Source organism: Lingula anatina, chromosome 6 (assembly GCF_051362555.1).
Source record: "Lingula anatina isolate TDL-2025a chromosome 6, LinAna3.0, whole genome shotgun sequence".
NCBI classification, from domain to species: Eukaryota; Metazoa; Brachiopoda; class Lingulata; order Lingulida; family Lingulidae; genus Lingula; species Lingula anatina.
This window is the reverse complement of record NC_141772.1, coordinates 16,769,046-16,789,713: the sequence shown is the minus strand read 5'-3', so window position 1 is coordinate 16,789,713 and position 20,668 is coordinate 16,769,046. Positions and strand designations below refer to the sequence as shown.

The window sequence follows — 20,668 nt, the reverse complement described above, 5'->3', positions numbered from 1 at the left end:
GATATTTAAAGATGTTTAATAAATGCTTAGCCATACCTGTTACTGCCAATCTCTGCTGTTTACTCGAAGTACAAGATCTGCTACTAAGGTTCGGTTGAATGACCAAGGTATTTATACTAAAGATAAGATGCTGAAAGTGAAACCGAAAGTACGGTTTGGGACCTCCAGGTTCTTAAGTTCTTAGAACTGGGGGTTTCGGAATCTCTTTTTTCTGAGAACTGGTGGTTTCCAGGAGATCTTGCATGGAAATTTATGACAATCATAAAGTGAATATTTATGCAATTTATTGTATTTGATACGATGATTATGATGATGATATCATAATAATAATAATAAACACAATAATAATAATAATCAAGGAATATTTCACTGTTTTTAGTCGCATCAAATTTTGAAAAGAATATTTTGATTCATCATTTTTATGTACAGACACATTGCCATTGCCCACTTTCAGAGATAACATGATGAGTGGAAAACTGTTTGACCTGTTGTCCTCAAACTTATGGTACTGAAGTCATAAAATAAAGGTCGAGTCAAAAATAAGCATAATTGGAACATTTCTTCAAAAGTTATGCTTTTTTTTGCTTTTTCAGCATAATATTATATGCAATAACACATTAAGTGGAAAAGCAGTTGACCTATTGTCTTCAAATTTACAGGAATGATTAATATTACTGGAATACATCAGATGTGCAGATTTGACAAAACAGAAACTATTTTGTGCACTTCCACCAAAACGCTCTGAAAGGAAAACTTGTTGCTTATTTTCTAACTAACAGGAATGATTTTAATGATTGTCATGCAGCTCAAATAGGAAAACCAGCTTGATAGGATTATTTTTCTTGAATTTATCCAATTTTTTTGTGAAATTTTCATTTTTCTTATTCTTGGATTTTGAATATGTGAATTTTAATCCTCATGGGCCTGAAGTCTTTTGCCAGTTACATATTCTTAATATCCTTGTTACCTGTTGTGCATATTTAAAAATTGCTGTTGCTTTTGCTGTTAAGCGTTATATAATTTTATATCAAATTTTAATATTTACATTTTTTTGGTTTTTATGTTTGTACATTTGACAGCGCTGCTGACTTCTTTGTGATTTTAGGTGTAAACTTCAGGATGTTATCCATGTGCTTTGTGGTTGAATACAAAATTAGTGATAAATCTTTTTTACTTGACTTTAATACCTGTATTGCAGGAGAGTCACCCTGTGGCCACAGGCAGTTTAGTTGTTGGTGCCACTGTGACAAGGATATTTGTTGGTGGTTTGGAGCATACGTCGTCAGGAAATGTGGAAGTGCTGAAAGGGCTAAAAGCTTGTCTTGAAGTAAGTGATAGTCTTTTCAGATGATTATGAGAAAAGGATTAAATGCATGTGATTTATGATATTTTGAATAACTTAATATTTCCAATGCCAGATGTTAAAATGACACTACAAAGAATTACTATGTTGAAGATTTTTATCTTTCATTTATATGAAAAATTAGTTTTCTTTCAGAAACCGCTGTCTAAAGCCTTACGCATTCGCCAGTTTGAGCTTTGTTTAGTAGTTTTTTATCAATATGATGGAATAAAACCAATGTCTTGTTTCATGTTAAAATACATTAAAAAAAAACGTCAAAACCCAAAATACCAAATATTTTATAATTTCAAAATTCAAAAGATGCATTTCAGAAATTCACAGCCTCAACAGCCCAAATGCCATCTAAACACCTAATATTAATCAGTTCCATCTTTGTATTTCAGAATGTCCACCTGGGCAACAGTGCTAATTCTATCTTAGTGGGACCCCAGGAGTACAATGCTGTACGTGGGTGTAACCTCCCTGACCCCTGTGCTGGGGTCACCTGTCCTGCCAACAGTCAGTGTGTGGATGAATGGGACAGGCACTCCTGTCAGTGTTACCCAGGTAAGATGATCCCAAGATAAAGTGGGTGGATGAATGGGACAGGCACTCCTGCCAGTGTTACCCAGGTAAGATGTTCCCAAGATAAAGTGGGTGGATGAATGGGACAGGCACTCCTGCCAGTGTTACCCAGGTAAGATGTTCCCAAGATAAAGTGGGTGGATGAATGGGACAGGCACTCCTGCCAGTGTTACCCAGGTAAGATGTTCCCAAGATAAAGTGGGTGGATGAATGGGACAGGCACTCCTGCCAGTGTTACCCAGGTAAGATGTTACCAAGATAAAGTGTGGGGAATAATGGGACAGGCACTCTTGCCAGTGTTACCCAGGTAAGATGTTACCCAGATGAAGTGTGGGGAATAATGGGACAAGCACTCCTGTTAGTGTTACCCAAGTAAGATGTTACCCAGGTAAAGTGTGTGGGTGAGTGGGACAGGCACTCCTGTCAGTGTTACCCTGGTAAGATGTTGTCCAGATAAAGTGTGGAGAATAATGGGACAGGCACTCTTGCCAGTGTTACCCAGGTAAGATGTTACCCAGATAAAGTGGGTGGATGAGCGGGACAGGCACTCTTGCCAGTGTTACCCAGGTAAGATGTTACCCAGATAAAGTGGGTGGATGAGCGGGACAGGCACTCCTGCCAGTGTTACCCAGGTTTATGTAAGAGGTTACCCTAGTAAGGTGTTGCTCTAGTAAACTGTTTTCCCAGATGAGTCATTATCCTAGTAAAATGTTCCCCACAGGTAAAAAGAAATTCTAAACAATTTTGCAATGGTGTCAGTAATTTTGAGTAAGTGGAGTAATTAATCAATGCTAAATTAAAAGTATAAAATCTCCTAAATGAGCAAAAATGTTCATTAACTTGGTAGTTGGATCATAAATGAAAATTATCAAACACAAGCCAAAATATTTATAAAGTCTCCATTTAGGTCTACCTCGTCAATGCTATCAATGAATTTAATGTACTGTTATACCTAAAGATTTATCAAAAAGTTCATTTAATATAAAAATATAGGTGTTGACTCTGTGATGATGTGTATAATTGTATATCTTCAGGCTACATTGGCTCCAGTTGTCGTGACATCTGCACTGCTTACAATCCTTGTCAGCACGGCTCAGAGTGTCGCCATGACATCACTGCAATACGGGGATACAAATGTGACTGCAAGGAGCTGAACTCTGGCAGCTACTGTGAGAACTCCATAGTCCAACAGTGTCCCACGGCCTGGTACGGCTACCCCATCTGTGGTCCCTGTAACTGCCCCAGTGACAAAGGCTATGATTCCAACTGTGACAGTAATGGGAAATGTGCCTGTAAGGTGAGTGCTACATGGTCTGCAGTATTAACCACTTGTCCCATGACAGATGACATTCAGTTGAAATAAGAAGCTGGGATTAGTTGGCCTAAACTTAGGTAGACTATATGAGGCACAAGCTTTTACAGTAGGAATGTGTAGACAAGTATCAAGCAAACATTCAGTTATGTTACATTATATTATTTTTGTTAGTTATATATGTATATCATTATTGTAACAACAGTTGTCTCACTGTAATTTCTTTTAAATTATTTAAGTAGTTTAGCATAACTGAACTGTTAAATATTCTTTAAGTAAATGATGATAAAATATCTTTGCAATATTTGAATTCCAGGACTTTCATTACCGCCCAGAGGGCAGTGAGGAGTGCTACAAGTGTAACTGCTACTCTGTTGGGTCATTTGGTCAGTCCTGTGACCCACTGACTGGACAGTGTAGGTGCCGTATGGGAGTGAAGGGCAAGCGCTGTGACCAGTGTGATAGCCGGTATGCTGAAGTCACTAGAGAGGGATGTAAAGGTAAAGATGATACAAGGGATAGCAAGAATGGACTGCAAATACCCTTTACATTTTTTGTAATAGATTCAACATTCTCAATCTGAGTCACCTAAAGATATTTATTTGTTCCAACTGTATCACATATATACTTTGTTTAACAAACAAAAAAGTGAAGTGTGGATTTTATCTTACAACTTGGTAAGTGTTGTGCCACAGTGTCAGACTTACACAATGTACAAATAGCTTGCTTCAACATGCAGGTAAAAGACACAAAAACATGAACTGCCTGAATGCAACTGAAGCCAAAGAAGATGCCGAGAACCAGAGACACGGACATATTTTTATTTCTGAACAGTTTATGTGTCAGCAAAACTTTGTTCATGTTTATCACACAGAAGCACCAACAGGCATTTTATTCTTACAGTCGTCCACAGTGCAATGAAAGAACTGTTGAATTTTGGCAGTATTAAGAAATTGTTTTCATTGATTTCAAATTGTTAAAATGGTTAAAATATTTAAGACATGTTCTAGGGATTCTTATGAATTCATTAAGTCATACAGAAGCTGTTTCTGTAAAGCTTTCTCATTCTATTTTCAGTTGTCTATGGCAAATGTCCTAAAGGATTCTCTGACAACATTCTCTGGCTACAAGTCCCGTATGGTGAGACTGCTGTCCAGGACTGCCCTGATGGGACCAGGGGTCAAGCTAGCCGTCACTGTGACCTGGAGACAGGCTGGCAGAACCCTGATGTCTTCAACTGTACTTCTAACCTCTTCAAGGAGATTGAGTCTCGGGTAAATATGAAATAATATTTTAAAAGATCAGGATTAGGGTGTGGATTTTCCTGTATTTGGAGGATTCAAAAATGGTGTTTAGGAAGTCACAGGAGTTGTAATTACATGTTTATAAATGGAGAAATGCCAGTCAGAGGGAGGAAAGTCTGTGTTCCTTTTTAGGGGTGAATTTAAATAGTAAAATAGCTTGATTTATGCTGAATGTTTAACTCTCGACCTTTGATAATTGTACATAACTTACCGCAAAAGCACGCCCCAATTGGATATTTTCTGACTTCAAAAATTGGTCTTCATCACTTATTCCAGTTGGTGGAAATTGAAAATGGTCAGCTGCTTATCAACACTTTTGTTGCCAAGAATCTCCTCACCAAGTTGAACAATGCCACCAACCAGACGGCATACATGTATGGAAAGGACATCGATATTACCAACCGCCTGGTGAAACAGTTGTTGATGTACGAGATCAAACAAACTGGCCTCAATCTTACCAATACACAGGACAGGTTATATGTACAGGTGAGGAGTTTATTTTTAAGTGTGTGCAGTGATAAAATTATTTGAACGTGATATTTTAAAACATTAAATCTTACAGATGAAAATAAAGAACCCCTTTTGATGTGACTGCAAATGAACAGTCAGAACTTTCTCATTGGGATTCCAATAAGAAATTATTCACACATTTTCCATCTCTTAAACAGCTGAAATTTAGATCTATAATACTGTTAGAATAATTATCTATTTCTTACTCCATGCCAACCCATTCTGTCTCTATCAAAACTCAGATCTATAAACCATGTGCCTCATACTGTTCATGCTTTACAAATACTCATTTTTTTCCTTCCCAGAACATGCTGAACTCACTGAGCAGGACCATGATAGCGCCCTATGCGTCTCACTGGGAGAAGGCAGGGGGCGTGTCTGAGCTGATGCACCTATTGGAGGAGTACCTGTCTACACTGGCACTCAACATGGCGGTTGTGTTCCAGAGCGGGGGAATGAACCCCTTCGATGCCGTCACGGATAATCTAAGTAAGTTTTGATCAAATTGACCTATTTATTATACACTTTGTTATATTTCTGATGCAGAATTGTTCACAGCACTGGAATTGTATTTTATATTAAACTGGTTTAAACTTAAAGATTTTATGTCTCTTTTTACTTAAGCTAATTATGAATGAATTTTAAAGTCTGTGTAGCTGATAAATATATATGTATTATATTAATTTTTTTACAGTTTATATCTCTACACTACAAAGAAGCAACTAGCCTGGTATGTTATATACTCTTATATTTGTGCATTTTGTATTTCCAGTCTTTGGTCTGGACTTCATCTTGAAAACCAACTTCAGTGGCACTAACATCCCAAAATACAACAACAAGGTGCAGAACAGTGCCATGTTTGACAAGGACACGCATGCCATCTTGCCAGCCTCTGTGTTTGGACAGCCCAGTGTACAGGGTGGGTAGTTCACCAAGGGGGATCTGCTGGGGGGTGGGTGGGTGGGTGGAGCGAAACTGGGATATGTATGATATGGAAAATATCATCCACCAGATTTCTTATATTGGACAATTTACTGTACTGAGTAGGTGATGGTGTAGGTGATAGTGTGCCTTAAGAGGTGGGGATGCAGTCGCAGGCTGCCAGCAGTGTTGTGATTTATTTGATTCAATTCTATTAAAACGTTTTAAAATGCTTTTGCCAACTGATGATCCAAGACTGTCAAAGAAATCATAAAGGATTTGAATTTGTAATTTTCAATCTTTGTTGGAATAAAAGGCATCAAATACACCAAGTATGCTCCACCTTTCTGTTTATCTATCATAAAACAATCTTATGTATTTAAAACTATAAGTTTCTATGTTAAAATATTCCCCTTCTGGCCTTACAGAATGGATCCAGTCCTCACTGAACAGCCAGCCCAAGGCAGTGGCAGGATACATCATGTTCAAAACCCTGGGGAGTATCATACCAGCCAGCTATGATGACAAGAAAGTCAGGTGAGGAGATGAACTTTACCACAGTATCCAGAGTTTATAAAATTATATCTGGTATTTGACTTTATATACCAAATATGTCAAAATAATTATTTTGTTTATGGGTGATAATCCCAAGTGCCACATTTAATACTGCTTGGGTTTATGCTCCCAAGGGAGGGATGATCATTTCAGGATTGAACAGGTTCATAAAGACCAGGCATAAATTGAACAGACCTATAAAGACCAGGCATAAATTGAACAGGTCCATGAAGACCAAGCATAAATGGTTAAGCAGGTTCATCTTGTTTATCAAGGCTAACATGCTGTAATATGAAAATCTTTCCTCTTTACTTATTTTAGAGTCCATGACTATCTGGCTGTGAACACCCCCATTATGTCCCTAGTACTGCAGGACGGGAACAGAACTGTCAAACGGCCCTCTCCTTCTGTCACCTTTGACTTCAAGCAGCTGGTGACGGAGAGGAGGACCAGCCCGCAGTGTGTCTACTGGGAGTTTGTGAATAAAACGTAAGTGTGTGTATGTGCGCGTGCATGTGCACATGTTACACTAGTTTCTTTCATTCTTTTACCGGCTGCTCTGAATTCTTGCATCAACAAAACTTGTCTTCAGACTGGTACAAATCAGACATTTTTTAACCTCCAGGAACCTCTGGTGCCAAAACTGCTAAGTTTACTGTTTTTAGACATTTTACCATGATAAGATCATTTCTTGGCTGCATTTCAAAGTTTGGCTTTCGTTATATTCCTGAGCACGCATTAAGAAAAGTGGTCATCATTTTAGTGGGCTAAGTGGTCGCTGGACATCAGAGGGCTGCTGGCTGGACAACAGGAGAGAGTCTGGAGGAAATAAGTTTGTGACCTGCAGCTGTAACCACCTCAGTTATTTCTCTGTTCTGATGGACATCTCTGATGTCGAGGTAAGCTCTTATATATACTGTTGATGTTAATTGTTTTCTTTACTTTTGGAACACAAAAGACTTGTACTGTCAGAAATAAAACATTAAATTAAAGTCAGGTGAAACTTCAACTTTTCTTGCATAATTAAAAAATAGAAAAAAATTGAAATTCTTTTTTTATCTTTAGTTATTTTTGTGTGCAATATTTTCAAGTAGGATATTAACCAAAACTAGTACTTATCAAATTAACAAACCACCTGATCATAATTTTAGTTTTTTCTAAGAATATTACATATTGTTAATGTTTACATGCATAATTGCATTCAGGTATACAATTTAAACATTCCATTTGTGCTTAACCAAGTTGAAGGTATTATTTTCCTTCCTTCAGTACCTGGCGAGTGCCACAATCCAGATGGAAATCGTCACGTATGCAGGTGTAGCATTGGCAATGGCATTCTTGCTGCTGACATTTATTATACTGTGTATTGCTCAAAACAACATGCGTTCCAATGCCAACAGTATTCGCATCAACTTTGTGTTCATCACTCTCCTGGCCTTGCTCACCTATGTGCTGGGGATTAACAGGACAGACCCTGAGGTATCTCTCTCTCTCTTTCTCTCTCTCTCTCACACACACACACACACACACAGACAGAGTAACTTTTTGAAATCTAAGTTGTTTCACTTTGTACCTTTTGTTTTGTCTTCTTGTACAAAGATTGGCATATTGACTTAATAGAAAAATCAACATCTGTCAATATTTTGTGTTTTCATGTATAGAATGACATTGTTTTTGTAAGCCCAAAATGCATTTTTGCTATTAATAAACATTTATCAGAGATCACTTTGATGCATATGGATATACAGATATAGTTCTTTATTTTAGTCAGACACAAAATGACTGTGAACTGTTCTTCCTTTTCAGCTTCTGTGCAAGTTAATTGCAATTGCCTTACACTTCTTCTTCCTTGGGGCCTTTGCCTGGCTGTTCATTGAGGCTCTCCACATCTATCGCATGCTGACTGAGATACGGAACATCAACAAGGGTTCCATGAAGTTCTACTACGCTGTGGGTTATGTTGTGCCAGGAATCATCGTAGGCCTGTCTGTAGGGCTGAGTACTGACAAGTATGGAACTAGGTCATTGTAAGTGAATTTCCTCTGACTTTTGCTACATTAACAACATTATTTATTTATTAATATATTTATTTATTTATTTATTTTTCTTGAGATTATAGAAGTGTAATAATTGGCTTGCAGCACATCTGTCTTTAATGCCTAATTCAGATAATTAATGTTTAATTGTTAAATGTATTTTTAAAAATGTTTTGATCAAAGGGTATCTATTCATAAATTGTAAAGAAAATTCATTTAAACATTTGATTTGAAATTACTTTTTCATGCAAAAATGTATCGGTGTTGATTTAAATTGACATTTAATACCTCTCTTTGAAAAATTTCTTTGAATGCTGGTTTATTTCTTTAAAAAGTACCATCTGATAATGAATTGTCTTAATTTTACCATAATGATTATAACTATATAATGATCATGAAAATATATTGTTTAAAACATTAGCATTTCTTATGCTTTCAGTTGCTGGTTGAGCATAGATGACAACATATTCTGGAGTCTTGCAGGGCCTATCATTATCATAGTCGCTGTAAGTGCACAGTTATGGTATACACATGTATGTTATAATAAGTGTAAAGTTCACAAAATTTGTAATTTTTTTCTTAATGAGTGATTGATGTTTTCTTTAAATATCTGTGATGGGTATTTATGTATAATAATTAAAGAAATAAAAGATGTTTAATTTGTTGTTGCAGATGAACCTGATAGTGTTTGTGTTGGCTCTGAAGGCTGGCTGTGATGGCAAGGCCATGGATGCTGAGTTTGGGCCTGTCAGGTAAGATAGACCCAAATACTTGACATTATCACTCTTCTTATGATCAGACATATCTGTATACCAAGATACTTTATAGGGTTTATACAAATATTCAGTTTTAAGCAAAATTGTAATCATATGTTAACTGGCAATGTTTGCTCTTGGTTATTAACATTGTTGGAGTAACGTTTTTTTCAGATTGTAGGTCTTAACACAGTGTTTAAGTTTCTAGCTTGTTTCAAACTTGTAAATCAGATCTTTTATTCTGAGCAGTTACATTTTCATTTTACTCTAGGAATAGTCTCATCTCGGCCGTAATACTGCTCCCCCTGGTGGGAGTCACGTGGGTATTTGCTCTGCTGGGGGCCAATGACAGAGACATGGTGGCCTTTGACTACCTCTTTGGTATCTTCGCAACATTCCAAGGATTTTTTATTTTCATTGCATATACTATATTAAATGAGTTGGTAAGTGCATAGAGTTTTTTCAGTATCCATAAATCTCCACTGCAATTAAATCAGACTATTAACTCAACTTTGGCCTTGTAAGAAGTACATATTGTTATAATTATGTTAATCTTATATTAATAATAATAATTATTATTATTATTATTTTTACTCACTTCAGGTGAGAAAAGAAATGAGGCGTACCTGGGCCAAGATTACAGGGCAGAAATTTGACGACTCACTCAGTGGAACAAGGACAACCATGCTCTCAGTAAGTAATGGAACATAAACATTGAAATAATTTTGATGGTGTAGAAAATGATGTAGGATTTGTGAAAGTAATGACTTAAACTTAAAGCAATAATAACTCTTCGTTTCGGCCAAAAAATGAATTTTCCTGGAGTAAACAACAATTTTCCCATACTTACCAATGGTTAATGAATCCATTTTTACATTCAAAGTTAGTCCCTGGTTTTTTTCTTAAAAGTTTGGTTTTTTGTTAAAATCTCTTAAGAGATTTTAACAGAGTATAGACATCAATGGAGGTCACGTGGTCTAAAGACAAGTTCAAATATCAGAATAAAAGCTATAACTGCTGTTTGTGTGGTAAAACAGAATATATTATATTTCTATGAGTTATTCACAAGGTTTTTATTATGAAATATAGATCTCATACGAAGAGTTATTATCCCTTTAAGTTAACTCATGGTATCACCAAAACAGAAAAATTTATTCATTTAAGCAGCATTTTTTCTGTTTTGGTAGCACAATGTGTGTCAGCATAGGTTGTATAAAATGAAACAAAATAACTTTTGACCTTTCCCTTTTGCAGCGCTCAGCTCTAGCCTACGCACATGACTCTTCTTTAGAAGGAGGTCTGAATCGCATGAACATAGGCATCTCAACCACATCCACTACGAGTCGTTCAACCAGTAAGACAAGCAGCGGTGGTCTGTATCGCCCTGACGGCTATCTTAGGAGCACCAGTACATCAACATCGGGGAACATACCTTCTGGTGCGGAGTTTACCGGCAATGGCATTCCACCATATGGCTTTGACTATGATATGAAACCTGTGGATGGTAGGCTTTGCTTGCATTTGATTGGTCAACAACAGGCATGACATCATTTTTGGCAAGAAGCTGAAATTTTTAAAAAATCTTGGCTCAAAATAGTATGGAGAATTATTTTCAGATGCTACTTGGCTGAAATGAAATGAAAAATGTTTAAATTGTTTTCCAACCATTTGGCAAAAAAAATTTATCTGTTAGTCCAAGAGAATGAACATTTAAATCTGTGTTGTTGATAGATGTTGATGTTTTTTTATTCCAAAAATATAAATTTATGAATTTAAAAGATGTAATACACTGAAAAGTAAGCAATTTGTAAAATGGAAATCTATTCTTAAGAATCAATGGAAAAGCAGTTTTATTTCCAAATATTACAAATTTTGAATTGTTGGTTAGTTTGAAATGAATTGATGCTGAATAATAATGTCATGTTCAGGTGGTAAAATGGGCTTTAATCATCACTTTCTTTTGACTTATTTCTGGGAAAACTTGTCATATGAATTTAGAAAATATCAATATATTATATGCAGTGTGGTCTTAACATTTGTTAAGCTGCATAAATTGTTTCAAAATATATGATGGAGTTATCCCAGCATTTCTACCTTCTTAATCTCACTGCAAATTGACAACTTTGGATTTGAAAACATGTCAGTGAAATGATGTTCATGGATGTCACACATGCAGGGGTCTTTTCAGATCTGGCTTTTTGGTATTTACACTTGTTTCCAAATTTCAGTACCAGAAAGGCTATAGGGTGCTCTCGCTCCTTTTTTAAGCCAGTGTAAATGACAGTTAGAGCTAAAATATAACCCAACTGTCATTTCAGTGTCATAATTTCATAGATAAGATTTCAAATCCAAATACTCTATAGGCTTAAGCAACCTTGGTCAGAATAGCATTTCACCAGCTGTGTTACACACTTATAATGAAGCAGTAATATTTGTCACTCAACATTTGAATATATTGGAGCTTAACCAGAATTTCAATTTACTAACTGTTGATTGAAGAAACATTACTGCTTTGTTTTAGTATATTGGTGTTTGTACACCACTACTATTACACTGTTACTTTGTTGCTTCATTAATACTGTTTGAACAACCAGGAATATATGGTGTGTTTATTCACAAAATCCCTACAAACAATGTCATTTCTCAACCAGTTTAATGTGGTGAAGGAAAATGCTGCTTAATCATATTAAAAGGGTGGTTGCGGACACAAGGTTAATTCAACTGGAGGGTTAATTCTTTTAATGGTTTTAGACGTTTTTTGGAAAAAAAGTTGTCATATTTATTGTATGACAGATAGAGTAAAGATACATATTTCCTGGCTTATGTCAAATACATTTATGCTTTTCCTGTCTTATTTATTGGGAAAATTCAATTGAGCAAAAGTTATCCACATTTTCCACCATGAAAATCTATTCTATGAGTGAATGCCAGTTTTCAGAAAAATTACAATTTTAATTGAAAAAATTAAAAAAATTTTCAAGAATTTGACAATTGAACCTCTTCAGGTGATTTTTGAATATTTCTGTTATCTGACATTGATATAAAAAAAACCAAACCCCCAATTCAACGAGCAGTTCGATTTACTAAGAATGAATATGTATCATTCAATTTCAGACCCTGACACTGGCGAGATCAACCGCAAACATGACTCCGATTCTGACAGCGACATGTCAAATGGAGACCACATGGAACTGGCTTCCAGTCATTCCTCAGATGATGACGATGATTATGAATATGAGAAAGGTCCTCGTTGGGATCAGCCAACTAATAAAGTATTAGGTGAGATGTGTATAAATAAGCAATACAGAAAAGGATTTCTGGTTAAGGTCCTGGATGACATGGGATAATGAAGTATTAGATGAGGTGGATATAAGTAGTACAGAATGAAGTAGAAATGTAATGAGAAGCAAAAAGATAACTTCCTACAATCTAATGTTTATCATGCAGAATTGTTATAAATATGTGAATTTTTGGAGTTGGAATTTTAGTACACAAGACCTTGTAATGATTAATTGTCAATGACTTACAATAATGACCAGCACTGAGGTGCTGTAAAAAGTGTGACAAAAGATTGACACTTGACTTTACTATGTATTTTAGAACGTGTCAAGTCTCAGACTCCCAAGGGTCCTGCTCACAGTACGCCAGTTGGTAAGTAGCACTACAGAAATTTATCTTCCTCTGTTTCAAGCTCGTATACCTTTGTAAGTTACAGACTAGACCCAGAGGTTTAAAACAGACAATTTGTTTCATTTACAAAATCTATTTAATGATTTTTTTCTATCTGTATATAATGGTTGATTTTTTTTCCAGGGCGCAACTCTCCGACATCACGGTCTCCTACGCGCTCTCCCATTCATTCCCCTGTTAACATGAACAACCATAGAAAGTCTCCGCTTTATGACAATGACATGAAGTACCCCAATGTAGTCAAACTCCCAGATATAAGGTCCAGTGTGGAAAAAATCCCTCCTATATATGAAGAAGGTGAAATTATTGTTCTTTGTTAAAAAAAATGGAACCTTCAGCTATGAAAAGATTATATTTCCAAATGATAGTCCATAATACAATGACAATTTAATTTGAAATTTTTTATTTTCCTTGAGTATTACTTATATCATTTTTTACTTAAAAATAAAATAGTATAATCCCTCAGTGATATTTAGATACATGCACAGAAGAAATATAGTTAAATGTACCATTTTAATTTCCTGATAATACACAAAATCCATGGATTATACTGTTTTAATTGGGAAAAAACTTCTTATTCAGATAACAAAGCTTACATAGTCCCTCCAGAGAGAAGTGACAGCCTGCCCCCAAATGGAGTCCATGATGGTCCCCCATCTAAACCACAGCACCTGCGGGACAGGGTTGCAGTACAGGTCCTCACACATAATGGCAGCATATCTTCAGACACAGAGGAGGAAGAGTAAGTAGTGGATTGGAGAAAGGGGAAAAGAGTTTGAAAGCTAGAAAACTAATGGAGCAGGAGTGAACAGAGCATGTCCTTCCACCTCCCTTTTTTATGTGATAGATACAATATGAGTCGCCGAGCTGTACGTGAAATATTACGAGTGTATTGGCAAGCCGCAGGCGAGACAATACACGAGTAATTTTCATGTACAGCTCGGCGACGAGTGTTGTATCTGGCTTAAACCACGGCCTCTGATTGGCTACTACACTAGTAGTGCAACAGACCGTGGAACGCACTCGTACATGACGTGCTTGTATGTCGAATACAGCACGGCCGAGTCTTTTGTTCTACGCCCTTAAGTGTCAGATATTTAGATGGAGAAGGAAAATCATTCTTGATTTTTTCCTTTGACTCTCTTGTTAAGTACAATGGATATTGGAGCCCTACTGCATCTAGGTATCAGAAAAAAATTTGGAGGAGTGTTTTTCGAAAAAATACTTGTTAGCAGAATCTTTGTCATTTGGAGATTTTTCTTTACTTAACTTGGATGTTTTTATTAAGTATATTTTTAATCCTATATTTTTTTCTATGTATTTCAGTCATGAAACAGAAGTATGACATTCAAGGTCAAGGTCACCAAGACGATCCAATCAGAATCTGCCTTATAGGACCATGTGACTTAGTGTTGAAGATGTATTTGTAGCATGTGTAAATATTCTGTGAATGTAAATGTTATTTATGAAGTCATGTCTCATGGCTGTATTTTCTGATTGCATTTATTTCTGCCATTTAGACATGGCATTTTTTTATGCAGAGAATTTGAAAAATGCTTGCCATTTCATTGCGGTGCATATGAGGTGCAGTTTATTAGGGAAAACAATATAACGTTTTATTTTTTTCTCTTTTAAGTAACTTTTTTTATCATTTGTTTTTTTTTTCTTAAAATCTACAAAACAGAAAAATACTTTCCAGCTTAAGATAATCAGACTTTTAGTTCAAGTATTATATCCTTGGAGTGCCTTTTGTACTGGAATAGACTTGAATCTAAAGGAACCAGCAATGTTGTTTGAAAAAAGAGCATAGGTCATATAGTGTTTTGCAATTTGACATGGAAATATGAAGTATGTTGCTATGGTGACATTTTGTATATTTTGTAAAAAGATATTTGTAAGTGCAAATTTTATTTGCATAGATGTTTATAATGTCAGCAACTTTCAAGGCCCTCGTTAATGTATCTGTATATGTTGTAAATGGTTGTGATTGGACTCTGTGAATTTTGAATGAAATGCTTTACGCTGCAAAGGCAGAGTGTGGAAAAAATCACTAGCACATTTTCACAATTATATTATTGAATTAGTGCTGATTGGTAATTTTGTAAATGTTTTACTTCTTAGGGGATTCATAATTTTTACGCTTGTGTAATGTTTTAAAGTAGGTTTTTTTATATCTCTTGTGACAATGGAAATTTAAGTCATTGCTTTAATTTTTTTTAAAGAATCCTTGTAAGATAAATGAATATGACTCAAAATTGGGTTAACAGAATATTGTGTAGTTTTATTGCATTTATTGCAAAGATCATTTTGCCCCCAGTTTCAACCTAAAGGTTAACAGATATTTTTAGTTTATATTATTAGCACTTAAAGTAGAGTTTTATTGGAACCTGAAATTGATCTCTTCTTAAGAATATTAACATTGCTGCTGAATGTGCACACATCTCTGTTTTTAATATATTTTTTGTCTATGACAAACAGGTTATTGGATGATATCCTTCTAAAGGAATATTTTGGTTTGTCATCAGTTTTGATAGATTGTCAGGGATGTGAGGGGTGTCCTTGATTTTAGTACATTATTCTGACTCAGTTACATCCTTGCTTGTATGATGTATGGATCCGCATTTTAGTATTTTATAATGGGTCCAAGATAGGGGATGAAAAATGATCAGTACATTTAAAATGCTGAATGATATTTCAGTATTAGGGTCAGTTTTTTAGGTATTTTGTTTACATTGGAACATTTGTTGTCATATCACACCCTATTTCCTTCCAAGAATTACTCTTACAGTAAATATTCAGGTGTCGGCTCTTTCTAAGAAGTCACATACACAGTAGTTTTGTTGTGCATATTAATGTCACCTATATTTGGCAGTCTCATTTTATGGTGGCGCCATCTTCAGGACAATTAGTTGTGCCACCAGCACGTGCTTGAGTAGTAGTTGTACCACATTGTCTGTGATACAAAGCATAGAGTTTTGTTAATAACAGTGAAGCTTTTGGTGTTGAAGAGCTTTTGAATGTGTGCTAACAATTGTTTTCTAGTAAAAGATCACAACTGATAAAATGCTAAATAAATTGTCTAAAAAATTAAGAAAACTTGTTCTTGAATCGTGTTCCCTACACTGTGGCTTAGGCCACTGGAAACGACAATATTTAGACTGGTAACATTTTACCCCGCGTGTCGTGCGATTAAGTTGTGTACGGTTTTCTTGGCGAATTTTTACTCTGTAGCCCGTATAACATCTCGTCGGTGACCAATTGCAAAATCATAGTTCAAAAACGCAATGCTAGAATGAAGCAACTTTAATCCCCATCTCAGAAAAGCGGTCTTCCACTGCTCTACCGCGTAATGCTCTCGGTCACTTTTCTATAATGAAGCGTACCTTGACCTCTTTAAGGAATTTACCTTAACAGACTTCTGAAAGAAATTTCATTGAATTCATTGAGACTGCCACTACCGTACATTTCCTCCACTGGAAAAGCCACAGTGATGCTACTTCGGATAAAACTTTGAATCGAGAACAATAGCAAGATTCTCTATGAATAAAGGCATTGTTGAATATATTCTTATGAGACCTTATAGAATAATAGGCGCATTTAAAATTGTCCAAAAATCGTATTTCCTCAAAATACATATCCCGCATCTTTCCTTATTCATATTTTAAAAACGATAAAACCCTTCATAGCAGTACCATGTCGACATTTCCTACTGATGTACGGAAGGACATGAAAGTCTTATCATCTTGTCAGACATTTAAAACTAAATCATTACATTGGATTGATATAAAAAATCAAATATAAGTGCATTGATAGCTGTGCTGCTTTTTTTTCCGAGAAAAAAATCGATGTGGTGGAAAAATCCCGGATAGGATATCTGTTATGGTAAGGGGATTTGCGTGATTATCAACTGAAATGATGCTGCAACAGTCTTTAAATTGTCATCATCCAGAACACTTCACAGCTATCAATCCGGTAATGCTTGTTTGGATATGCATTTTTGCATTGAATTTCACAGGACTATTACTAAAAGCTATTTAGATTAAACTTTTCTGCGCCAAAGGCAATACCGTTAAGTGCTATTAAGTTAAATATCGTGCATTTATAGTTGCTTGTTTTTGAAAAGTTACATATTAAAGTTCTTAATATGTTTTTATCCGATATATAGTCCTTAAAGTTTAAAAAAACATGATATTTAATTTCTTCTACTTTGCAAGATGGTATTTGAGCACAACTAAGTAACGATAAATTTCACATGTCATAATTTGTCACAACTTGTCTTCTCTAACACAATGCCACGCCAGCAATTTTATTCGTTTCATTCATTCGTCCTGTGAAATCTGATTTCTAAGCTTAGTTATTTGATATCAAACAAAGTGACTGATAAAATGTGATTTTCCAGCAAACTCGAATCGCCTAGGAGCTCACTGTGCCTTAACACATCACAAAGACTTATATTTCAATCGAGGCTTTCGTACGGAGGGTGGGTAAAATGTACATCGTTATGTAAATCGGGTGGGCATTTTGGTGAGATGTGTTCAGAAACGGCATGGTCAGCCATGGATGGAGGAGGAAGAAGCCTCGTGTTATATTCTTTCAATGACCACATGCATTCTAAAAGAACTGCACTAAAAATGGCAGCGATCTGTTGTAAGTACTGTATAGATGATTTAAGATATTGCTCATGTCGTGTTAACAATATTTGCCCCATGTTGGTGCATTTCTCATTTTAGGGATAATGGCAATGGAGATAATGTACCGATGTGAACGCTACTTTCACATGAAAGCCCAAAATGAGTAAAATGTGTTCCTTTGCGTTTGATATTTCATACGAAACGCATACGCCAATAATAAAGACGTATGGAGCTTCTACCTGCTGTCTGAACGTCGGGAAGCCGTTTCTGTCTTAGACAACTCGACAGGTAACTTCATTGGCAGCTCTTCACGAGTACCCTTTTTATTGTTGACGACAGCGAATTGTTTTTTTTTTCCTAGAATCAAAAATGCACTTTTTAATTAAACTAAAACTGACAACAATTATTTCGTGCTTTTTTCCATGTACGAAATCATGTAAACATTCGTAAACAGACTGTTCCGTCAAACGCCTTCATATATAGGATTTCACTTCCATGAATATCTGCGTGATCGGAGCGCCTATCCTTCTGTAATTCTCATTCAGTGCACGAGTTATGAAAGGAGTACAACTGATTTTGTTGTAAAGTGCATGATTGCATATATATATATAGAACGTGTTGGTTCAATGTATATTATGTCGCATAATTGAATAACGAATAATGCTTTGTTATAACCCCTATAAAATGCATATATACCGTAAGGGGTTGCTGGAATGATTATATTAAATTCCAAGGCATAACTTTGTGAAAGTAATTTTTTCTTTTATTTCAGTGACCCTTACGATGGCATTGGATGCATCCTCCGTCAAAGACATCAGACTTATGTTCGGCGTCGTCTGCATCCACTTCAAGATCGGGCCCGCCTGAGTATCGCACGCGATTGTGAGCAATGCCGTTGTTCCGCACGTCTAATTATTTTCCCCGCAACCCGATTAAAAGTCATTACAGCACGTTAACAGTTGATAGATTTTGACTTTTATTTAGAATATCAGTTATGCAAATTCGCAAACTCCTGAACGAACAGTTGAAAGCTAACTATCTCCATTTAATGTCATTTAAAACTTACAGTATAGCATCCTTATCACGTTCTTTGTAATTCATATAATTAATTAAAAACCAATCAATTCTCAACTCTTTCAAACGCGCTTTCTCTTACGTGCAAATGAAAAATCATAAAGGCAGCTTCTATAGCGTGAAAAGGAATGCTGCGGAAATACGTTACACGTGTAGTAACAGCGGCAAAACTATAATCGTGGGAAGACGGTGGTAAAACCGTTTGCTTCGCAGGTTCCCCCGAGAATAGCCTTTTCGTCGAAGTTTGTCTGATGTTCAGTTCGCATGGTTGACATTTAATATGGAGCAGCATGCTTGCTTGGGTTGTATAACTCTGCATCAAAACGTGAAATGAATGAAAAGTCGGACGTAACGAGCTTTTTGAATAGAGTAAGAAAAAAGAAAGAAATGTGCCCATCCATACTAAGCGTCAACCCTGCCTGTCTTTGGTTTAATACTACTCTCTAGCCGCCTAGGAGTTTTTTATTACCTCCGCCAAGGAGGTTATGTTTTCACCCCTGTTTGTTTTTCTGTTTGTCTGTCATCAACATAACTCAAAAAGTTATGGACCGATTTTGATGAAATATTCAGGAACTGTCAGAAGTGGGCCAAGGAAGAGATGAATAGTTTTTGGTGGTGATCCGGATCAATAATCAATAATAATCAAAATTGCTGCCTTGGCGGAAGTCTGCGCTCTCGGAGTGCTTTTCTAGTGTGGTTATACGTCAATTCTCCACAAGAATTTTGCCACTCTTCTTTAAAGGAATTATCTTATTCCAAAAAAGTGACTTGCTTAAATGATGTAAGAGAGCGAAAATAAAAAGTGATCATTATAAATGTATTATTATGTACTGTTCAGGTAGAGTATTGCGCTAGCACAGTGCGTAGGACTAGCTTTCTGTTTGAGCAAATTTCCAACTAGACACTTAGCTCTGAGGTAGGGATATTCAAATTTTTATTTGGGTGTATTAAAACTTTGGAATGAAAGAAAGTTTGCCCAACTCCATTCAGCGAAATGCATGCAGGAAACTTTTTCGAGATATAGCTATTGTGTGTTTAGTTGAAGAAGAACACAAGATGCAAGGGATTAGGCTACAATAACTTGAAAACACTGTAATCTAAGTAATAACACTTCAGAAATTACAGCATTATGAAACTAATAAAATGCGCCCACGTTATTGCAGTATTGCCCGCACGCACTGAAATTAGTGTGAATATGCAATTGCAGTATATGTTAAGAATAAACTTCCTATGGTCACGGTGTTTTGATATTGCGTGTCTCAGACCCATATTTTATTAATTAATTAATTTTATTTTCATTATTTTTTATTTTATTTCTTCCTTTCTTTATTTATTTTTTGCTGAGGAGGGGTGGGGGCCAAATTTTTTGTGTATTACAAAAATCAAACTAAAATGAGGTACAGAGATTCTCCCCTAAATTGATATGTATTTGTTATTGCAGTAAGGCAGCCTATGCTGCGCATAATTAATAGGTTTATCTAGGACTAGCATTTATAATAACTCCTCACATTTTAGGACTTTTGTCAATTTTGTTTAAATAACTATGAAAAAAATTTTATACGAAAATGTTAAAGAAATGCATTAACAGAATGTTCAAAAATGGATTAACGTTTATTTGGAACCCTTATATATTAAAATTCCTACCGTTTGACCAGTTACTTCCAAATTTAACAAAATATCTTTAAATTTTTACATTAATTTTTGGCACTTTTTTGTTTCCTAAACAAACATGAAAATTCGTTACTCAATCCAAAATATAATATTATACCTTTGTGACTTGTTGGATGTGTCCAAGACGGATGTTTGACCACATTTTATAGAACGGCTTTATATTAAAGGTTGGTTATGTGACCAGAACTTTCCCAGTTCAGTTTTAGGGTCGGAGTCAAGGGTCGTTGAGGTAAAAAGACATGGTTTGGATGACTGGCCTGCAGTTCTTTTGGTTTATTTGTA

The 20,668-nt window shown here is 35.7% G+C and overlaps 1 protein-coding gene and 1 long non-coding RNA gene across 4 annotated transcripts in view; both read left to right on the top strand.

The window, feature by feature from the left end:
* The window catches only part of LOC106181929 (protocadherin-like wing polarity protein stan), a 68,412-nt gene extending 52,306 nt beyond the window's left edge, over positions 1-16,106 (top strand). The window contains exons 12-34 of one of the 2 annotated variants that reach the window (XM_013566492.3): positions 1,199-1,327; positions 1,747-1,909; positions 2,962-3,224; positions 3,556-3,739; positions 4,317-4,513; positions 4,820-5,029; positions 5,359-5,542; positions 5,826-5,972; positions 6,403-6,511; positions 6,851-7,018; positions 7,293-7,428; positions 7,799-8,008; positions 8,336-8,556; positions 9,005-9,071; positions 9,238-9,317; positions 9,592-9,763; positions 9,924-10,013; positions 10,575-10,758; positions 12,435-12,599; positions 12,921-12,971; positions 13,134-13,307; positions 13,593-13,752; positions 14,337-16,106. In XM_013566492.3, the coding sequence (XP_013421946.2) occupies positions 1,199-1,327; positions 1,747-1,909; positions 2,962-3,224; positions 3,556-3,739; positions 4,317-4,513; positions 4,820-5,029; positions 5,359-5,542; positions 5,826-5,972; positions 6,403-6,511; positions 6,851-7,018; positions 7,293-7,428; positions 7,799-8,008; positions 8,336-8,556; positions 9,005-9,071; positions 9,238-9,317; positions 9,592-9,763; positions 9,924-10,013; positions 10,575-10,758; positions 12,435-12,599; positions 12,921-12,971; positions 13,134-13,307; positions 13,593-13,752; positions 14,337-14,355 (3,483 nt within the window). In that variant the 3' untranslated portion in view covers positions 14,356-16,106. Of the gene's footprint in view, positions 1-1,198; positions 1,328-1,746; positions 1,910-2,961; positions 3,225-3,555; positions 3,740-4,316; positions 4,514-4,819; positions 5,030-5,358; positions 5,543-5,825; positions 5,973-6,402; positions 6,512-6,850; positions 7,019-7,292; positions 7,429-7,798; positions 8,009-8,335; positions 8,557-9,004; positions 9,072-9,237; positions 9,318-9,591; positions 9,764-9,923; positions 10,014-10,574; positions 10,825-12,434; positions 12,600-12,920; positions 12,972-13,133; positions 13,308-13,592; positions 13,753-14,336 lie in introns of both variants that reach the window. The other variant, XM_013566490.3, reaches the window with a different exon arrangement.
* Positions 16,107-17,331: 1,225 nt separating this feature from the next.
* On the top strand, positions 17,332-18,770 carry LOC106181928 (uncharacterized). Of its 2 annotated transcripts, none has more exons than XR_001240249.2 (3): positions 17,332-17,657; positions 17,864-17,929; positions 18,414-18,770. It is a non-coding gene; the product is annotated as an uncharacterized LOC106181928 (long non-coding RNA). The 2 variants fall into 2 exon arrangements; XR_002886344.2 differs by having other exon boundaries at positions 17,741-17,929.
* Positions 18,771-20,668: the final 1,898 nt, after the last annotated feature.